Source organism: Anabrus simplex, chromosome 1, assembly GCF_040414725.1.
Source record: "Anabrus simplex isolate iqAnaSimp1 chromosome 1, ASM4041472v1, whole genome shotgun sequence".
Lineage (NCBI taxonomy): Eukaryota > Metazoa > Arthropoda > Insecta > Orthoptera > Tettigoniidae > Anabrus > Anabrus simplex.
The window spans coordinates 615,459,489-615,481,918 of NC_090265.1; the positions used below are offsets into that span (position 1 = coordinate 615,459,489).

The 22,430-nt window shown below is 42.1% G+C and overlaps 1 protein-coding gene across 1 annotated transcript in view; it reads right to left on the reverse strand.

Annotated features, from left to right (window-relative positions):
* Window positions 1–22,430, reverse strand: part of LOC136857206 (uncharacterized) — a 312,308-nt gene that overhangs the window by 101,935 nt on the left and 187,943 nt on the right. The window contains exons 2-3 of the mRNA XM_067135668.2: window positions 18,008–18,123; window positions 2,504–2,619 (exon numbers count right to left, since the gene is read on the reverse strand). Of these exons, the coding sequence (XP_066991769.2) occupies window positions 2,504–2,619; window positions 18,008–18,123 (232 nt within the window). The remainder of the gene's footprint in view (window positions 1–2,503; window positions 2,620–18,007; window positions 18,124–22,430) is intronic.

A 22,430-nucleotide genomic window follows, 5' to 3' on the forward strand; every position in this document is an offset into this window, starting at 1 on the left:
GAGCTTCTAGGCTTAGGACTAAAAGTATTCATTTTCAAAGAATTGACGGATTAAAATATAGCTACCCTATCACTCTTACATTTGTGAATTTACAATCGAACCTGCCAATAGAAGTATGGATGGCGAATGCAGAGAAATATGAGTGACGAATGCGTGTTACCAAAGATAGTGGTACCACCCTCAATATTCACAGTGTTCGCACCTTATGTAATTGAAAGAAGAATGTCATATTGTGACGGCACCAATAACTAAATGAATCATGCTGGTAGTACCTCCAAAAGTCAGCAGTGTGTCGCTTTTGAGGCCCATCGATACATGGAAAGAAAAGGTCTATTAAATGTCTTCATGTACGCGCAATTCGTATACACAAGTTACTTGCGCGGAACTCACGCATAGAAAATTGGTCAGAATTAATTATTCGCGCAACTGATTATGGATGAGCACATGAAGATTAATAATAAGGTTACGAGTTTGTGGAGGTCGTCATCATGCTGTCGAGCTAAACTTGCTCACAAAGCAGCTCGACAACAATTTCCTCAGACGAAAGTAGTATAGCCTATATCTAAACGCTGAATCAGTGAAATTGGACAAGATGGAATGCTTGATATCGCTAAGAGTTTGCTTGGAATTACAAACACATTCTGACTGAATGAAAGTGAATCAAGAACCAGACAGCATTTCGTTTCAACGCTTGGAGAGAGGAAAAGTAAACTGGGAACACACACAGTACGCAGGAGGCTGGATACAACACATACCCCCTGCATATTCATAATCTATTCGACATAATCACTCACTGGATACACATCATGACCTCCCACACTTTGAATCCGTTTCGATAATACGACGGCTGTAAATAAAGTAGTTTAGACACTTGCAGGTGATTGGGCATGCGCATATAGGATAGGGGAGCGGACAGGTGGCGCTGTTGTCGATGTGTAGTCTGAATTTGGTGGACATCCAGTCGGGAGTGTTGTTGCTGTGTGGCGTTGAGGTGAAGAGTATCGATTTCAGCGCTCTAAAACATGTTTTCAAAAGGTGATCAGCGTGCGTGGATTAAATTCGAGGTTGCTCGTGGCAACAGTGCATCAGAATGTAATCGAGGATTACGTGAAGCCTATGGCGAGAATGCATTACCGTATAGGATGCACTATGGGTCAAGGCGTTTCGTGCGGGTCGGAGTGAGGTCTTGTGAACACCCTCCGTACTCACCGGACATGGGTCCTTGTGACTTAGGCCTGTCTCCAAAGTTGAAGGAACCTCTTCGAAGCCACCGATTTCCTAACGTGGCATCTGCACACCGCGCAGTAGGGCGCGCCGTCGCAGTCATCAACAGAGAACGCCTTGCCAACGGTCCCCAACGGCTTCTCGACATTTGAGCGAGCGAGTACACTGAATGAATGTAATGCAATTGTACTTGTTAGTTCATTAAATACTAGCAGTTTCCCGCTGGCTCCACCTGCGATGTACAAAGTATGATGTTGTTCGTTAACTATCCTAACGGATGTATTTGCAAAATTTCGAGTTAATGAAATAAAGCACATGATCTGCTGTGGTAATAGAATGTAATATTATGTCAACAAAACACTTAAAAATACATCACACAAAGAAATTGAATTAAACGTTCCTTGGAACAACACTACGCGCCGAACTGTTAAAAAGTCCTTCAAAGATCTTCGTCATGGAGACAAATGTACTCATAACTTTTCTCAGAATCTACCAATTTAAGTAGTTATTATCTCAAAAGAAAGCGCTTGATCCACTGAGTGTTTTCAGACCAAAACGACTGCATACTTCAATTAGAACGAAAGATATGATTGCTTCCATGAAAAAAATTGCTTCAAAGTGACAAAAAATTGAAAAATCGGATTTGAGGAAGGCGGAAGTTAAGTGATTTATAGTACCTGATGACAAATCTGTGCATGAATACATTTCAGTTAAAAAATGAAGGAAATCGACCGGATAGAATGGCCGGACTGACTGACTTTAGTTTTCATAATTTTTTTAAATATAGACTATATATTGCGTACTGTCAATATTCTTGTTCTTCTTCTTTTGCTACCGCTTTTTCCCACACCTGTGGGATCGCGGGTGCCAACTGCGTCACACATATGTGGATATGACCCTCTTTTACGGCCGGATGCCCTTCCCGACGCAACCCAGTATGGGGGGATGTAATCACTATTATGTGTTTTTGTGGTGGTTGGTAGTGTGGTATGTTGTCTGAATATGATCAGGAGAGTCTTGGGACGGACACATACACCCAGTCCCCGAGCCAGAAGAATTAATCAAAAGCGATTAAAATCCCCGACCCGGCCGGGAATCGAACCCGGGCCCCGCGGAACCGCTAGCCATTCAGCCAACGAGTCGGACTGCGTACTATCAATTTTGCCACTCCTTTATTTACAGCCTTAGTATTAATGTTTTCATTACATTTCTTGCTTGAACCTGATTCTCATCTTAAGGAATCTAAAGACAAAATAATGCAGTTTAGTTACGCGCTCACTTCTCGACGCCCGGAGCGACGTAGCCATGGTTGTGTGGTGGAGTTCTCAGGTACTTATTCTTCTCTTCATTCGGCAGATCGCAGAATTTATCCAGCACATTGTACACAGCTCGTAACTGCAAGGAAAAATAAGACAAATCCGATAACATCATCCATGTACTCATTTGACACAGTATAAACATACCTGATATACAACAAAGATCTATTATGAACAAATCGACTTCGTTCTTAAAACTCCTGTGTTCATGCGTGTTTTGCAATAACAGATGAGGTACAAAAAAGGTAGGAGATTTTTCTCGACACAATATCATGGGAATTACACGACTGTTGACAGATTTCATGGCTTCAAGAGAAAATATAACGAGGTAAATATACCCTCTTAACTCTAATCATAAGGTATGTGCGGCAAAACAAACGACACTGACATTATTGCTTATTTGTTGACCATCTTGTCCGCCTCTGTGGTGTAGTGGTTAGCGTGATTAGCTGCCACCCCCTGAGGCCCGGGTTCGATTCCCGGCTCTGCCACGAAATTTGAACAGTGGTACGAGGGCTGGAACGGGGTCCACTCAGCCTCGGGAGGTCAAGTGAGTAGAGGTGGGTTCGATTCCCACCTCAGCCATCCTGGAAGTGGTTTTCCGTGGTTTCCCACTTCTACTCCAGGCGAATGCCGGGATGGTACCTAACTTAAGGCCACGGCCGCTTCCTTCCCTCTTCCTTGCCTATCCCTTCCAATCTTCCCATCCCTCCACAAGGCCCCTGTTCAGCATAGCAGGTGAGGCCGCCTGGGCGAGGTACTGGTCATACTCCCCAGTTGTATCCCCCGACCAAGAGTCTGAAGCTCCAGGACACTGCCCTTGAGGCGGTAGAGGTGGGATCCCTCGCTAAGTCCGAGGGAAAACCGAACCTGGAGGGTAAACAGATGATGATGATGATGATGATGATGTTGACCATCTTTCTCTACCAACGAAGTACAGGGTGACCCAAACGTCCGTTAACATTTGACGAGGCAATATTTCACGGAATATTGGAGATAGAGAGGTAATATGGATGACTGGCATGACATGGGGTTTTATTGATACCAAAATAAAGTACACAAAATGACCAACAGATGGCGCTGGACAGCAACACGTGAGGTACAAATGGCCACACATGCTTGACATGAGATTGGGTTTTACTGACACTAACAACGAGTGCACAAACAGACCAACAGATAGCGCTGGACAACAACACGTCAGGTACAAATGGCCACACATGCTTGACATGAGATTGGGTTTTACTGACACTAACAACGAGTGCACAAACAGACCAACAGATAGCGCTGGACAACAACATGTCAGTGATGCCGCATGATCCCGTGTACGGAATAAGAGGAGATGTCGTCAGAGGCGCCTGCAATCGCGGCATGTTGACGTTACCAGAAAAGGCACTCTTAGTGAAGCTTTATTTACTTCATTTTGGTTATTTTTCATGTCGCTCCCTTTCAACCGACAACCGTAGGGGAGCTAGGGGCGTCTTACCCCCCAACAGTATTTCTGCTGATGATGATGATGCTTGTTGTTTTAAGGGGCCTAACATCGAAGGTCATCGGCCTACAGTATTTCTCTCCACATAGTAATCCATATCTGTAACAGATTTAGTTGAAATTGCAGGTTTCCCTGTAGACGCTGTCATTTTAATCGTTTAGCTTAGCCGATAATATTACGTAAAGATATTGCTCCTTAACTGTCTGCAACCCGCTAAGTGCAGTCATTCAGTTATTTGATTTTTAGGATTACCCAAAGTGGACCGCACTTAAAGGGAGCCTGAACAGTTCCCTACACTGACACTTCCACACACTGCAAAAAATGCTGATATTTCCCCACAGCCCTTGGACGCGGCTACCTGATTAATGGCTTAGAAATAATCTCGAGTGACAATTCCACACACATCTTCCCCCTCGACCTTCACTCTTTGCATTTATTTCATTTTGATGGAAACTACACTACATCAATGATATTTTCGAAACCGTATTAGTAATGAAGTACCTAGACCGAGCGCCTTTATTCACTCCAAAAAGGCACATGTTAACTTTAAAGGTCAGTGAGGCGAGTCTTGATGTTACAGACGAGCGAATCCCTTCGCCAATTCGCCAGGGCGAACTCGCTGCGTTCATTCACAACAATTAAATAAAATATACATTTGGTTTAGTCCGCCTCGGTGGTGTAGTGGTTAGCGTGATTAGCTGCCACCCCCGGAGGTCCGGGTTCGATTCCCGGCTCTGAAACGAAATTTGAAAAGTGGTACGAGGGCTGGAACAGCGTCCACTCAGCCTCGGGAGGTCAACTGAGTAGAGCCATTCTGGAAGTGGTTTTCCGTGGTTTCCCACTTCTCTTCCAGGCAAATGCCGGGATGGTACCTAAATTTGTCCACGGCCGCTTCCTTCCCTCTTCCTTGTCTGTCCCATCCAATCTTCCCATCCCTCCACAAGGCCCCTGTTCAGCACAGCAGGCGAGGCCGCCTGGGCGAGGTACTGCTCATTCTCCCCAGTTGTATCCCTGACCCAAAGTTTGATGATGATGATAATGATGATGATTGTTGTTTAAAGGGGCCTAACATCGAGGTCATCGGCCCCTACCCAAAGTTTGAATCTCCAGGACACTGTCCTTGAGGCGGTAGAGGTGGGATCCCTCGCTGAGTCCGAGGGAAAAACCGACCCTGGAGGGTAAACAGATTGCGAACGAACGAACGAACGAACGAACGAACGAACGAACATTTGGTTTAAATATTTTATATATACATGGCAGATTTTAAAGTATAGTTTGGGCGCAGTTATAAGTAGCCGTTTTCGAGATAAGCCGGACACACGCACACATATATGCACGCACGCACAACTGCTTTATTAGTATCGATATATTATAATTACTACAGTATAGACTAATAATAATCTATTATTAATTTTATTTGGGGCGACGGGAGGTAGTTTGGGGGGGAAGTCGCGCCATGTCCTTGGGGGGGGGGGGATTTGTGAAGAATTGTCAGTCGAGATTATTTCTGAGTAATTAATCAGGTAGCCGCGACCAAGGGCTGTGGGGAAGTGTCAGTACTTTTGGCAGTGTGCGGAAGTGTCAGTGTGGGGAACTGTCATATAATCAACTTAGAGACCTATGAATGGCTAATGATTCACCGGTAGGTAATTCCGGAGATAATAAAAAACAAATGAAGGAAATCGGCCGAACAGAGTGGACAAGTCTGCTTTTAGTAAACTTTTTAAATATATATATAATAATTTGACATATTGTGAATTCAGTGTTATGTTGATTCTGCAATTATGGTTTTCACAACAGAGGAGGTGTTTATCGTGGAACATTATTTCTAGTCATACGGAGTGGGGCGTCAGAATAGGCCGAGTTTACTTCACATCAAAGAACAGTAGCGGCGAATGAGAGTTAGAAATGGCGGAGGACACAAAAATGTATAGACAACAAAAAGTATTCGGGCCTGAGAGCTATAGCGGGGGGCATCAAAACTGAAGAAGGAAAAAAAAGCTTCAAAACGGTGTTTTGATGCTCTCTGAGAGCGAATTTCGATAGAAACGTAAAGGATGACAGTCTACCAACTTTAGTGCGGTAGCAATAGTACTAGTCCACCTCTGTGGTGTAGAGATTAGTGTGATTAGCTGACACCCCCGGAAGCCCGGGATCGATTTCCGGCTCTGCCACGAAATTTGAAAAGTGTTACGAGGGCTGGAATGGGATCCACTCAGCCTCGGAGGATCAATTGAGTAGAGTGGGAGGGGTTCAATTCACACCTTGGCCATACTCGAAGTGGTTTTGCGTGGTTTCCCACTTCTCCTCTAGGAAAATGTCGATATGATACCTAACTTAAGCCACGGCCGCTTCCTTCCCTCTTCCTTGTGTATCCCTTCCGATCTTCCTATCCCCACACAAGGCCCCTGTTCAGCATAGCAGGTGACCCGCCTGGGCGAGGCACCGGTTCTCCTCCCTAGCTGTATCCCCGACCCAATTACGCTCCAGTACACTGCCCTTGAGAAGATAGAGTGGGATCCACACTGCGTCCGAGGGAAAAAACCAACCGTGGACTGTTAACGGATTAAGAAAGAAGAAAGATAGTACTATGCAATAAAACGTTCACCAGAGGAACAATAATGACTAGGGCCCGGATGTTTATGACGTCATTTTTTCTTTATATTATTTCCATGTAAAATACAAGTTGAGCATGATTTTATTTACAGTGACTAAAATTATACAATTTTCACAGGTCACACAAAGTCATATTTTGGCTCTTATAACGTTTTTGTCATTTTTTCGTAATTTTTCATATTATGGTCATATTTTCCAGTGAAGTCTCCTATTTTTGTCATATATTTATCTTTTTAATTCCATTTTCGCATATCTGCTTGCAGTCGTCTCATAGACGGATTTTTCACATTTCCTAATTGTCTGTAATTATTTATAATTACCCTTCTTAGAAATATATATATATTTATGTGAATTAAAAGAGAAAGGGACAGAACAGTGAGAATCAATTGAATTCTCATGATTTGACGTATTTCAAATATGCTTCAATAACATCCTACGATGTTGAGCGGTCTTTTCCCTCTTACAAGTCAATGTGGCGTGAAAATAGAAAATCGTTCCTATTTAAAAACATTAAAATATATGTAATTTGCTATTGTAATTCTCGCTGATCAAAAAATGACATTTATTTCACTCTGTGAAGAGTCGAGAGTTACCTCTGGATTGAGTAATTAAAGAAATTCAAAATATGATAATAAAATGATTGCTTATTTATTATTATTAAATGTGTTAGATTTTAAAAGTATATTTTCAATATAAAGTTAATTTAAACAGCGGCACGATTTTTAAGATTTCGAAAATGTGACTAAAAAACTTTTATTTATTGTCATATTTTAATACTTTTTAGGTCATAAACATCCGGGCCCTAATAATGACACATGTATTACAATTAATCAGAAACTCGGCATGACTGTACAATTAAAATGTCATTTAGTATTTGGCTATTCACTAACAAAGTAACAGACACTAGACAGAACAGAACAGACACATTTACTGAGTGAGACTGCCATACTGACGAATGCGTGCGACAAGTGGGTGTATCATACCCCAGCGTCCATGGCCTTGGCAAAACATATACCCCTGCTACCCTTCCTCACAGCACATGCTACACGCTGCTGCGCGAGTCTCCACTGCTTGCTTTGACGCTGTATGCTGAACGCAACGAACGACATTTTGTGCGCATTTCCGCTATGTATTTTTTTCAATAATTAAAGAAAATAAGAGGAATTAGTTGAAACACATTAGGGATTGTACACAATGTTTTTTATAATTCCTACTTTCAGGCGTTTTTTATAACAGTTAGGTTCTTCAGTCTGCTGAAACTAAATAAAAGTCAAAGTGGCTAAAAAGGAATAAAAATGTAAATTCTTCTCTACAAAGTGGGAGGAAGGGGGGACTGGTGACAATGTTAATGAACAGTATGAGGAGCGATTTAATAAGGAGGCGCCAAATTATTTGTCGTTGACACGTTCAGTCATATGGGATCAGTCTTATGTCAACACAAGGGGACAACAGGGCGCTTAAGAACCGTCACCATAAAAAAGAATCGTGGATTACTTCTCCAACAGATGCTGGGGAGTAACTTACGTTTCTGCAAAGACGCCTGAGATCACCTAATTTCTCATGGAACTCCATTCCCGTACCCTCCCTGCTCCCTGGTCTCACGATCCCGGATGCCAACATATGGGGCACGTTGAAAGAATCATTTTTAAAGACAGATGAGCAACCTGCAAATATCCCCGAATTATGGGATGAGACAACATATTTTTTGTGTCCTTACAGCAACGTTTGTTCATCAACAGGTTCGGTGATCTTCAGAAACTGTGATGGTACATATTTTCAACACATACTCTACCAACGCAATTAAATTATACTTCAGTGTCATTTGTTTTGCCGCATGCGGTAGAAGAAAGCGGAAAACTTCTTATTCATCGAAGAATTTCATTGAAGAATAATGGAATGCTCACCCCACTACTCTCACAATTACTCAGTGCTTCTCAGCTGCTGAAAATGCAGCATCAGTTAGGCTTTCTTTCTCATTTTCAAAAGAGGTAGATATAGCTCTGAATGAGACCTCCAGGGCTGTGTCAGGATGTCTTAGACCAACAACACTTCAAAGGATCTACCAGTCGGCGAATGCAGAGTGAGTTTCGGCCCACAAGCGGCTGGTCCGTGGCTCTACGCCTCTGTATTCGGGAGAGGGAAAGAGGCTGGTTCCCACAGTCGGCTGTCCTGAGAATGGTTTCCCGTGGTTTTCCATTCTCCTGCACTAAGGCGAATGCGAGGGCAGTTCCAATACAGGCCATGGCCGTCAAACCTCTCACCTTCTCCACACATCTCCTTCTCTGATACAAATCTCCTGGCCTGAGAGACGGCGTCACCATTTAGAAGGCCAGCCTCCACCTTCACGGAAGGACTGAAAACATTTAGTAGTAGTAGTATCCACCCTCTTACTGAATTTCTTCACCTCATATCCGAATAAAGGCAGCCGCGGCATCTGAGAAGATACGACTAGAATGTGACTCAAGACTCCCACTGTTTGGTCATCAATCGGCCGACAGAGACGTAAATCCCAAAGCAGCTCTTTGTGGGGAGTAGCAGCCCTCAAAATTTCACGAGAAGCTGTCCGTGTGAATATATGGAAGAAAACAAGGATTCCATCACCCCTCTTTCAGAGAAAATGGCACCAGGTCAGCTTTCCGTATGGAATTCGGAAATCCTGGAACAAACTGAAGACTGGAGTTTCAGGCTGTAAGATCAACCTGAAGAAGTGGAATATACTCAAAACAACAACAATAACAACGATTAGCTCTGCGACTACGGTTCAAAAGAAGACATTATGGCTGTAAATACCAAAGTCATAACTGTTGCTACTGACTGGCAAAATGACACGGAAATGAAAGAATTAATCGAAGAAGAAAGATATCGGGAAAATTAATGGAAAGGCCTTGAAAGGAGTAAACAAGGAAGACTTCTGAGTCTCGCAAACCTATACTGTGTTTGGCGAGAAGAGGGACTCTTCCCACTAGGTTTGGCACAGCATCGTTCGGTTTGGAACAGAAGAAGAGATGGCCAAGGTATGGCATATAGAAAAGTGAAAATGCATCGCAGAAGTGAGAAAAGTGCTTTCAAAGCATAATGAAATACATAAACTTCTTAAACAACTTAAACTGATGTTTTCTGTGCTGAGTGTTCTTAGTTAATGTATTTGTTGAATATGTCTTCTCTTTCATGGCAAACAAGGGACTGATACGATAAATAGATACCCAGTGTCTCTAAAAGAATGAACTAATTTTCAAAAAAAAACATGAAAATGACATTCAAGAATTCCATACCAAGATAAACTTTGAAGCTGATGTTTTAAAGTCAGCAAAGTGAAATAGCAAATACATTGGAATAAACAATATAATTGAACCCTGTTCCCAAATCGGCAGTCTCCACTACTTCCATGGAATATCCCACATTTCCAGTGACATGTCTCTTATTTTTTTAGGCAAGAGGTGGCAATCCTACTTTCCACTCAAAGTTTAAGTGAATTTAGGAGATGAATTGAGGATGAATGACGTTCAAGATATTTTTCAGCTACAAGAAGTATAACAAATGCTTGTTCTACCTGCCTTGGTTCCTAGGTTTCCTGATCCCTTCTTGCAAAATTAAGCTGCAATCGAGCTGTATCAACGTTTACAATTTTGGAACTGCAGGTTTCTATTCCCTTCCTTTCGCCGGTCCCGTGAGAATCGTTTGAAAATAAAAGCGGAAAGAGTCTCTTTTCTCATCAAACACAATACAACATCGTTAGGTTTGGAACAGAACAAGAGATGGCCAAGGTATGTCAGATAGCAAAGCGAGTAGAAAAGATTAAACACAAACGGAAGCAATGGCTGACTCAGCTAGGGGACCCTTAGTCACCAATCCACGTTCCTTAGTTTGTTAACCTCTACAGAGGGTAGAGGAAGGGTGTATAAAAAGGTTGAATATGGAAGATTCAAACGTGCTGGTAGCAGTGAAGCCTCAATTAATAAAGGAAACTGCATACCTTCATGACAGTTATATTGAATGGAAACAGAATGGAAGACAGTCTGAGTGATAAGCAGGCAAATATGAGGACTTAAGCAAGTGTTATCTGGAGCAACACCATTCAAAGCATTAATAATGCGAAAAGCATTGAGGTCAAACTGAGAGAAAATTTGTGGAATCACTGAAGACTCGTAGGAATTTCGTGATATTTCAGTGCACGCTATCTGTAGTTGATAGCACTTACAAACAACTGTGGTGGTGGTGGTGGTGGTGGTGGCGGTGGCGGTGGTGGTGGTGGTAATATGTATTTTACTGGAAAAATAAAAATATATTCGCGTTGACTCGAGAGGAATCTGCCACAACAAAACTCTGGCGCAGAGTCCCTGACCAGCGACCTATTAGCTTAAATGAGGACATTGATCAACACACCCATGTCCACACTGAATAAGGTCCTAAGTCTTACTTTTAATGTTCTCAGTAAAATGAAATGAAATGACATATGGCTTTTAGTGCCGGGAGTGTCCGAGAACAAGTTCGGCTCGTCAGATGTAGGTCTTTTGATTTGACTCCCACAGGCTACCTGCGCCGTGATAAGGATGAAATGATGATGAAGACGACACATACACCCAGCCCCCGTGCCAGCGAAAATAACCCATTATGGTTAAAATTCCCGACCCTGTCGGGAATCGAACCCGAGAACTCTGTGACCAGCACGCTAACCATTTAGCCAAGGAGCCGGACAATGTTCTCAGTAAAAGTATCTTCAAGTCCTAACTTTCATTTCATTTCATCTCACTTCATTTTTCAATGCCAAGTACTTCCAGCTTATCCCAGATATTTTTGGGGTAGCTGATGACATCCTGGCCGGAGGTTTGAGGGCAGATGCCATCCATGACGCCACATGATTTGTATGAATTCCTACATGAGACCCGCTGGAATTCGAACCTCGGCCATGCAGGCATTGCACTAATCAGCCTTCATTTATGGGATACATAGTAGGAATACTTAGATATAGCACTGTAGATTCTCCACACAAGTGTTTTCAGTTTCAACGAGACCACGTTGCTGAAGCTGTTCCAACCATATGACTCTTTGAAAGCTGTTAAGAACGCACGCATTAGGGTTACAACATAAGGCTAGCGACCGCATCGCGGGACCTTGCGTGTGTGAAATATAGAACCTCTTAGTACAGAAAAAATCGTAATCGTAAACATCTTTTCAACGGCCTCGTTTCTGTGAGAAAGGATCGTTTTATTATAGGTCTAGGACTGTACCCGTTGCAGAGGAGCAGGTGCGATATTTATGTTTTATAATGTTTTTCTGAAAATGACGAAGTCATGTTGAAACGTTAGCCACGCTTTAGTAAGAGACTACATCACTGTGAAGATTTTACATGTGGCAATAATGGAAATCACATACTTGATTCCATTAATCATTAAACTAAGTACGAGGATTGATTCAGAAGTCAGGACAACTATTTGTTTTCTCTCGAAAAAGCCCCAACATAGGAAACGTATTACATCTGAAAGTGTACGACAATGACTTTTTAAAGGTGACATCACATGGGGTAATCTCCTAGGTTCTATATGGTTCGTTACGATCGAAACGGAAGATACATCGACTGCATGAGATTCGTCAATAAGTGCTACCTCATGTCAAAATGCTCGTACGATGTCTTGTTTGGTGGAAAAGCGTTTGACAAACAATGGCTTCTTCAATTTGGGAATAAGATTGAAGTCACAGGGACTAAGATGTACGAAGGCTGTTTGACTTCAGTTACTTCCATTACGCACCGCTGTCATGAGACTTCGGAAATAGGGAGCGGGATCACGGCCAGACTGATGCATCCGGAAGCATTACGCAGTACATGTAACATACCTTCAAATGTATGCATTACTCTCGTTTGGTGTTAGTACATTTTCGGGAAATAAAAAATAGCTGCCATGACGTCTGAAAAAGACCTGGTATGTAATTCTATACCAACGGAGTTATTTCTGTCAATACAGCACTGTGTAACTCATACCACTCTTCTATCTACCTGATATCATCCTAACAGCATAATCCTGAAGAAAATAAATCACTGCACCAGCAGTGTACGGTTACCAGAGGTCCCGAAAATCCCGGACTTTCCCTACAATTTAACCTTCTATCATCCGGCATCCTGGAGGAATTTCTAAAAAATCCTATTCATCCTTTCTTATAAATTCAAAACATTCAGTGATCTAATAAATGGTTTTTGGAGGCGAAATTAAGTGTTCCAGGCGGCTATTGTGGTTGCAGATGGTAACATTAAGTCGATGTGATGTTCACGATGAGAAAAAAAGAACGTTAGAAACAGTTCAGCCCATTGCAACTCACGACAAATGCTACCAATATGCGAGTTAAAAGATAACCGCAAGATGTACCGGCCAGCAAGGTCTCTTCGCTGTGTAAGTGGCAACGCAGAATGTAACCACAGTTAGGAAATGGATAGTTTCTTCCTTCCGGACCAACGATTGTTGACGCCGAACGTACATGAGGTGTTCGGGACATTCTACTAGCTCGTGTTTTAAGGTTAAGCGATCTATTTGATTAACTGCATAATGTTTGGGGTCTTTACTGTTGTCTGTATTTGCAATTCGTTGTGCATGGGATTGAGAAATAAGAGAATGTCTCTACTATTTAGATATGTTTCCGATATCAGCTGATATAAACTACGGTAAACAACATCGAGGATGGCCAAAAGAGGAAATGGTCTTAAACAACTTCTCCATTGTTGACGTCGGAACTGGTACACAGGTCGCCTAAATGACATCACTTCAAAATCTGGTAGCTTAGACCATTCAATACTACCAAGCCAAATGTCCATGCGGTACGGTTCATATACGTGGAAGCTTCCATTCGGTTGAAAGTGGCTTTGAAACCGACCTTCGCAGCCTTGTCGAGAGCTTTTTGTGCTTTCTCATTTCCACACCAGGCAAAAGCCAGGACAGTTCCTTAAATAAGACCACGGACACTAACGCCTGTTACTCCAAGCACTTTTCCATCCCAGAGTCCTCGAAAACATGACATTAAATTGGTAGCAAAAGACCATTGTTAACTGAGGCTAACAATAAGTGCATCTCATCGTATCCCTTAATTCGAGCTTAAATTTCAGACATATCTAGGGATCGAACTCAGTCAATTCTCTTTATATTCCGCCGCAAGTAACCGCGCAACTTGGGACTCGAAGCTATCAGCATGCATTTGGGAGATAGTGAGTTCGAACCCCAAAATCGGCAGCCCTGAATATGGTTTTCCATGGTTTCCCATTTTCACATTAGGCTGTACCTCAATTAAGGCCACGGTCGCTTCCTTCCAACGCCTAGGCCTTTCCTATCCCATCGTTGCCATATGACCTATCTGCAAATATTAAAATATATATCCGTTTGAATAAACAATGCAGGAAATTCATCTTCTCAGTTTCACACTGTACTGTTTGCAGTTAAAATTGTTGAACAAAACAGCGACCTCTTTTCTCAAAACATACGAAAGCCTTTGTGCATTAACGTTGTAATCGAGAAGGAAAAAGCCAAGTACTGAAAACCAGTAGCGGCGATTGGGGATAAGTGGGGGGGGGGCAAAAAATATAGACAACAGAAAATAGCCGGGTTGAGGGATATAGCGGGCGGGTGGGGGTGGGGGTTATACACATCAAAACTGAACAAAAAAGGTACAAAATCGTAAGATTTGATGCTCTTTGAGCGAGTTTCGACAGAAAGGTAAAGGTTGACAGTTTACTAACTTAAGTGAGACAAAAATAGTTTTTTGAGATTTTGATTCAATACTTGGCACAGGCCAGAGCAAAGTGTAGCTTCCACTGAAGTCCCAGTCTCATCCATGGCTGTGACAATATGGAAGCTGCTGGGGTATGGGTGGTGCTGATTAATGACATTCAGAGCACAACCAGTGTGTCTGAGTGTCATGAAAGGTATTGCTCATAGGGTTAGTTGTGCTACAATAGCACTGTCTGGCTCAGTGAGGAAAGCAATGGCAAACTACCTCACTCCTCATCTTGCCTAGTACGCCTCATTTTGGTACTGCCATTGGTGCTTGTGGTTTCCCTATAACTGCATAGCCTTTGGTGATGCTATTTGAGGATCCAACCAGCCTCTGGGCTGATGACCTAACAGACAGACACTGTACTTTCACCAAAGAAACAATATTACACACGTATTACAATTAAATAGAAGTATGGCGTGATTATAAAATTAAAAAATCATTTAGTATTTGACTACACACTAAGAAACTAACAATGTTAAAGAGACAGCCAGACTGACGAATGCACGCGGCAAGCAGGTGAATCTATACCTGTGTCCACGACCTTGACAAAAAAATACCCCTGTTACCCTTCCTCATAGCACTTGCGAAGTCTCCACACTTGCTGTGGTGCTATAGAAATCGGTTAGCCACTACAAATGACATTTTGTGCGTATTTTCGACAATAATTTTGTTAATAATTAGACATTATTTAAAAAAATCCTGTAATTCCTAGTTTCAGCCGGCTAAAATGGAATAAAAATGTAATGTTTTCTCTACAAAGTGCCCCCCCCCCCCCACTACTGCTGAAAACGTAGCATGATCTATTACTCACAGTTGACAACTAAACAGCAGTGACTCGCCCGGATTTGGACTGTTGACCTCAAAGTATAAGGAATGTATATTCTGCTCTTGACCGTGCGCAATTAACGAGGTCACGTCCAGCTGGTGAACTACCTCAACACACGCGATCGAAGGGTGATCTATCTCCACAGGCGTTTAAGAAATTTGCTCTCTCGTACTCAACGCAGATACGATACGATCGATGGTGTCGATGAGGATAATGCATTATTATTATTATTATTATTATTATTATTATTATTATTATTATTATTATTATTATTATTATTATTATACATAGGACACTGTCCTTGAGGTGGTAGAGGTGGGATCCCTTGCTGAGTCCAGGGGAAAAACCAACCCTGGAAGTTAAACGGATAATGAAAATTAAATCTGTGCGATTCCCATAATATTTGTACATTGGAACTGAGAAGGCGGAGGTATGAACCAGTGGAGCGGCAAATAGACCTTTATTATCCATGCTGAACATTTGGCGAGAGCAATGAAAGGAAAGCACACCCAGCTGCACGGAAATTAACTGACACATTGTAGGAAATTCCATGCAGCCTGAGATCACGTGACACAGAGGTGAACGTGACGTCATTGACGAAGAGCCGATAGAGAATTTAAAGTGACCTAATTGTCGGCGTACACAAGAAATGGTTATGAGTTATTACATTAATTACCATGGACTACTTCGAGTGATACACTAAATCACGGGGTAAGGTACACAATAGTTGGGCATACAATTTGCCCATTTTACCCACAAATATTCATTCGTATAAGTAACAAATTATTCCTTCTGTTGCTATTTCTGATGGTTGCAGTCTCTGTCTCTTGGCACAGGCCAGTACAAAGTGTAGCTTCCACGGAAGTCTCAGTCTCATCCATGGCTGTGACAATATGGAAACTGCTGTGGTGTGAGTGGTGCTGAGTAATGACTTTAGAGCGCGACTAGTGTGTCCCGATGATTTTTGAAGATCCAACCAACATCAGGGATAAAGACTTAAACAGACAGACTAAGGTGTGAAACCGGGAAGAAATTGTGGGTGGAGAAGGATCATAGCGCTTAACTACTTGTGTTTATTCCAGGCAGTAACCGGCGGAGAGGGGTTGTATATTTCCCTGGTATATAAATTACCCCCTCGCCCAGAAAAATGTAAATTTTAATTTTTGGATAGAATTCTGTTGTTACAACGAGAATGATAAAAAAATGGAAAGTTATTCCTTGTAGGTAGTTCGATATTTTTCGTTAGTCACTACAAAGTTCAATAAAAATATTAGTTACCAGTAGGCACTTCGAGTCGGCCCCGTGGTGTAGGGGTAGCGTGCGTGCCTGTTACCCGGAGGCCCCGGGTTCGATTCCCGGCCAGGCAGGGATTTTTACCTGGGCCTGAAGGCTGGTTCGAGGTCCACTCAGCCTACGTGATTAGAATTGAGGAGCTATCTGATAGTGAGATGGCGGCCCCGGTCTAGAAAGCCAAGAATAACGGCCGAGAGGATTCGTCGTGCTGACCACACGACACCTCGTAATCTGCAGGTCTTCGGGCTGAGCAGCTGTCGCTTGGTAGGCCAAGGCCCTTCAAGGGCTGTAGTGCTACGGGGTTTGGTTTGGTTTTTAGTAGGCACTTCGAACTAGCCGCAATTTCACTGAATCCCTAGGTGTATTCGATGGAAAATGTCAATACGAATATTGCCCTATTAACTGCCTATCGGAAACACACCATCTACAAGAAATACAGGAATGGTGTAAGTTCGGTTTCAGATTGATTTGCTAGAGTGGAACATGTAAAATAGCCTGCAGGTACGGAGTTTCCATCGCTATGTTGCTTTATTGCTCACGGTCTGGCAGTCATTCTATTATTTCTATATTATGTTTATTAGTGTTGATGTTTTTGTGAAAATATGCACAGTAAAAACATTAATTTCGTTTTCGTCATTATTTTATAATGCAAGAATCCCCCCTCCCCCGAAAATTTTAGTGGAGAGAAACCCTCCCTTCCCCTGACAGACAGATTTAACAAATGATAATCCGTAGAAGCACTGGCAGTACCGATTTTAGGAAGTTATGATGAGTTGGCAAAAAAGAAAAAGGAAGCTTTTTCGGAAGACCATCATCCATTTAAGTAATTTTTAGATCCCGCTAGCTCTCCTTGATAGCAAGGGTAGGAGCATACCTTAACAGGACCACGGCATATTTTTATTTTATTTTTTGCTAGTGGTTTAACGTCGCACTAACACATCGAGGGTTTTCGGCGACGCAATGATGAAGAAGGGCTAGGTTGGGAAGAAAGTGGCGATTAGGGTCGTTTAGCGGTGAACATGCATTCGGAATATGGTGGGTTTGAACCCCGCTGTCAGCAACACTGAAAATGGTTTTCCATAGTTTCCCATTTCCATGCCAGACAAATACTGGGGCTGTGCCTTAATTTATTAAGGACACAGTCTCTTTCTTCCTATTCTAAGCTCTATCCCATCTTCGCTCTAAGATCTGTCTGTGTGGGCGCGACGTAAAATAAATAGTAGGTAAGTCGCGTGATGTCTTACATACTCTGTACGATTATCAATCGCAGGCAATCGGCGTAAAATAAACACCCAACCTAAACTAAGGATTAATAATCTCTATAATATTCACCTTAAATCAATGATCACCACCAGCGGATATTACAACTGACGAACGACAACGCGTATTCAGAATCGCCCCCGCTACTTTTTAACATGTCTTCGTAGTTACAAGCGGCTCTGAGAAGCATACAGCGTCACTAGTTCAGTGAAAGCAAGACATTCTCACCTTCTCATCTGCTATGCCATGATTCACCAGCAATGCTAAGCCTTTCTGTGAGAGAGATCGGTGTAGCTGCGCAGCTATTCGACGCACAGTGCATTTCACCGGAGTCTCGGCGGTGCCTGGAACAAATAATAGAATCCAACTGTTAGAAATACATACAATATGTTGCACTATTACAGAAGAATTTTGTGGTGAATAGCACAGTTTATGCACAATATTTGCAATCAAAGGAACCTAGAAATATTCGATATAATCGATCGTATCTCAAATCGTTGTCATAATAATAATAATAATAATAATAATAATAATAATAATAATAATAATAATAATAATAATAATAATAATAAATGAATGTTGTTGTTTAAAATACTTTCAACAGGATAAGAGGTTCCAGTGTCGATATGAATATGAGGCACTCCATAATATTTCAACAGAAGTTCATTCTTACAAGAATCGACTTCGAACAAAATAAATCAATATTCTCCACATTGCTGTAAACGGAGTTCTGGACGGTCATGTTTATATCTCCAACATCCTCGGTTTTTTGAGCCCGGTTTCGGCTGAATGGTCAGCGTTGAGGCGTTCGTTACAGAGTGTCTCGGGTTCAATACCCGGCCGGTTCGATGATGTTAATCACATCTGATTAATTGTTTTGGCTCAGGGATGGGGTGTTTGTGTTTGTCCCTTTTCATATTGAGACAACAGTACTATACTACCAACCACCACAGCTAAATCCATATGTGCGACACAGTTCGCACCCGCGACCCCACGAGTGTGGGAAAAGCGATAGAAGAAGAAGAAGATTCGTGTTTCTTTGAATTACAGCGTCCTCAATGGCCGTTTGTGTTGGCTCAAATCAGGGTGCGAAATCAGAAAGAAATGGTGGGGAGGAGAAGGATCACAGGGCTTAAATAGTAATATTTATTTAATGTAGTACTCAGCGGGGGGAGGGGATATATAATTCCCCAGTAAGTAAAGATGTAAATTATAAAACTTTTTGTTTAATTCTGTTGTTGTTGCTGTTGTTGTTTACCGGCCGAGTGTCCGGCTCCATGGATAAATGGTTAGCGTGTTGGCCTTTGGTCCAGAGGGTCCCGGGTTCGATTCCCTGCAGGGTCGGGGATTTTAACCTTCATTGGTTAATTCCAGTGGGTCGAGGGCTGGGAGTCTGTGCTGTCTCCAACATCCCTGCAACTCACACACCACACATAACGCTCTCCTCCACCACAATAACACGCAGTTACCTACATATGGCAGACGACACCCCCCCCCCCCCCTCATCGGAGAGTTTGCCTTACAAGGGCTGCACTCGGCTAGAAATAGCTACACGAAATTTAATTTTTACTGGGCGAGTTGGCCGTGCGATTAGGGGCGCGCAGCTGTGAGCTCGCATCCGGGAGATAGTGGGTTCGAACCCCACTGTCGGCAGGCCAGAAGATGGTTTTCCATGGTTTCTCATTTTCGCACCAGGCAAATGCTGGGGCTGTACCTTAAGTAAAGCCACGGCCGCTTCCTTCCCATTCCCAGGCCTTTCCTGTCTCTTCGTCACCATAAGACCTATCTGTGTCGGTGCGACTTAAGCAAATAGCAAAAAGAAAAAAGAAATAAAATAACAAAATGAATTGTTGCTATAACAAGAATGATACACATTGGAAAGTTATTCCATTTGTACACTCCTTAAGTGAATATTGTCCTATTGGCTACCTATCGGAAACATACCCTCTCCAAGAAGTACAGGAGTGGTGTAGGCTCAAGCTACTTAGAGCGATGACAAAGTAGAAGGGTCTCAAGTAAGTTACAGTATGTTTTTGCTCGGGTTTCAGATGAACTTGCCAGAGTGAAACATGAGCAATAGACTGCAGATGCGGATTTGCCACCGCTACGTTGGTTGATTGCTCAAGGTCTGGCAATCATTCTATTAGTTATATATGATGCGTATTATTGCTGATGATTTTATAGAAATATGAACAGTGAAAAACATTAATTTCAGCAATATATGTGTTCTACATTTTCCTAATTATTTTATGGTGAAAGAATGGCCCGCGGCCAATTTTAATGGGGAGGAACCTTTGAGATAAAATCGTCGGTGGGGGCACCCCCACCCCTCCACCGATTACGCACCCTGGCTCAAGTACTATGAGATCAAATTGCGAACCTTTCAAATCCAGAATTTAGCAAACTTTAGCGGTTACCCTAAGGGTAGATGCCTTTGTATTATTCAATTAGGGAGTCTACAAACGGAATAATAGAAAAAATAAGAATCTTCCACTGCAATGAATACGGCCACCTTGGAGATTGATAATACCACTGAGCCACCACGCTCATTGCTACGAATTGTACCTGCTGTTAAAGCAAGACGGGTGTCTTCTCACTGAAATATAAATTAATTTTGACGGTAAAAGTGTTAACGATAGCACAGGTAGCGTTGTCAATTCACCGCCTTTGTCCCAACATTTGAGAGATTCTTGAAAATTCAAATTTTATTTTTGTACCGGGCGGTACACCTCCACGGCGCGAATTCAAATATTGGGCCAGTTAAAATCCCTCTACAGGAGGAAGCCTGAACTTTAACAAACTGTATTAACTCAATGGTTTCTCGGAAGATGTCACTACTGTAAATTTGGTAATCTTGAAGTGTTCTCAACTGTGTCTATTTTGATTTGTGTTTGTTTGCTCCGTATCAAGAAGTTTGAACATTCTCTAACAGATGCCGGTACTCAAAACTATGGCAACACACTCTGGTGCAATGGAATGAACTTTCTTGAAGAAATATTGTATTCCTAAGTTTTATTTTTACTAAATTTTGTTCTGTGGTTTATGGGTTGGCAATATAATCCTTTCCTTCCACCAGTTTTGAAATTAGCCAATCATAAATTTATGTAATTAATTTTCCACCAATAAGGTGTTTCTTCATCGTCTTGTGTATTAGTTTTTGCTGTCGGCCAATAAAAGTTTGTGGGCGGGTTGTTATCATTCATGAAAGGTCTCGAATGTTCCGCGAGGGTATATAAACTGCTGATTTTCTTGTCTCGGTGCCACTTCAGTAACATCTCTCTTAGTGTGTGATTATGTAGCAGGGGGCGGGAAGCGCCTTTCTCCAAGCAGCAGTTCATCTACAAGGTAATGGCCTGTTAACATCTTCATTTCTTGCTAGCTCAGCAGTTTAACTCTCGGGGAAGGTTCGAAACCTTTAGTATGTAACCTACCCTTTTAAAATGTAAATTATTTTCTGTCTATCTACCAATTACAAATCTGTAAAGCGGGGATAGAGAGTGCTTCACCCTCTCGAATTTGAGGTGACTATGTTTTCGTAACCGTTTTTTTCTCTTCCTTCTTAAAGTCTTAAACTTATTTGCCAACTAGTCACCTCCATAGATTGGGATTAGCCCCTGTATCACTGGCCGAGTGCCATCTAGGTTTTAAGAAGTTTCATGTAGGAGTGCAAGCTACGCCTCCAGTCAATTTGGTTTTTTGGGCCATTTAACCCAGAGTTTGTTTTCTTCATGTGAAGGCCCTGTAGGTTGGGTACAAGATACCCCTGTTTCACTGTATGTGTGCCTTAAGGGCTGTTAGGAATGAAGTTTGTTGTAGCCTTTGATAGGCTTGTAAAATTGAGAGCGGGTCTGCTCTTTTCCTCTTAAAATTGTAATCAGGATCAAGTGCTCCTCGTACTTAGGGGTTTTCTGCCCTTCAGCTATTGTGGTGGTGAGCTGAGAGCTCAGAAATTAATCTTGGGGCTCGAAGCCCAAATCTTGTAACAATTGTAATTTCTTAACTTGTTTTCCTGCTACTTGGTACCTGTTACTCTGTTGTTGTTATATGTTGTTTTTGAAAAGAAAATATAACCTTTGTTAAAGTTTTAAATTAACTTTACTTTCGTAGTTGAGACCTATTCCAGCCCGCACCTTCTTTCACCTCTAACTACCACGGATAACTCCGTAACAATTTTGTTTCAATTTTTCCGGCTCCTTGGCTGAATGAATAGCTTAGTGGGCTTCGGTTCAGAGGGTCCTGGGTTCGATTTCCGACAGGCAGGGTATTTTAGGCTTGCCTGATTAATTATTCCAGCTCGGGGACTGAGATCTTTGGTATTCACACACAACACACTAAACTAGCAGTTTCCACAGAAACGCGGTAATAGATATCATCCTTCCACATAGTGCTGTAATCAAAAAGAGCATCCAGCCATAAAATTAGGCCAGTTTCACAAGTTAGACTGCATATCCACGACTCGACCAGAACGTGGGAAAAGACTTCGTAAAAGGAAGAAGATTGTTTCAATTGGTTTAGACAATTTTATAGGCTTGATTAAGACATTAATAACAGGAATTCACCTTCCTTTTGTTCCACCGCTACGGAATGATTATTCTAATCTTGAGTTGGTCACACAGGCTGGCAATAAAGGAACTATAGATATGTTTTTCGT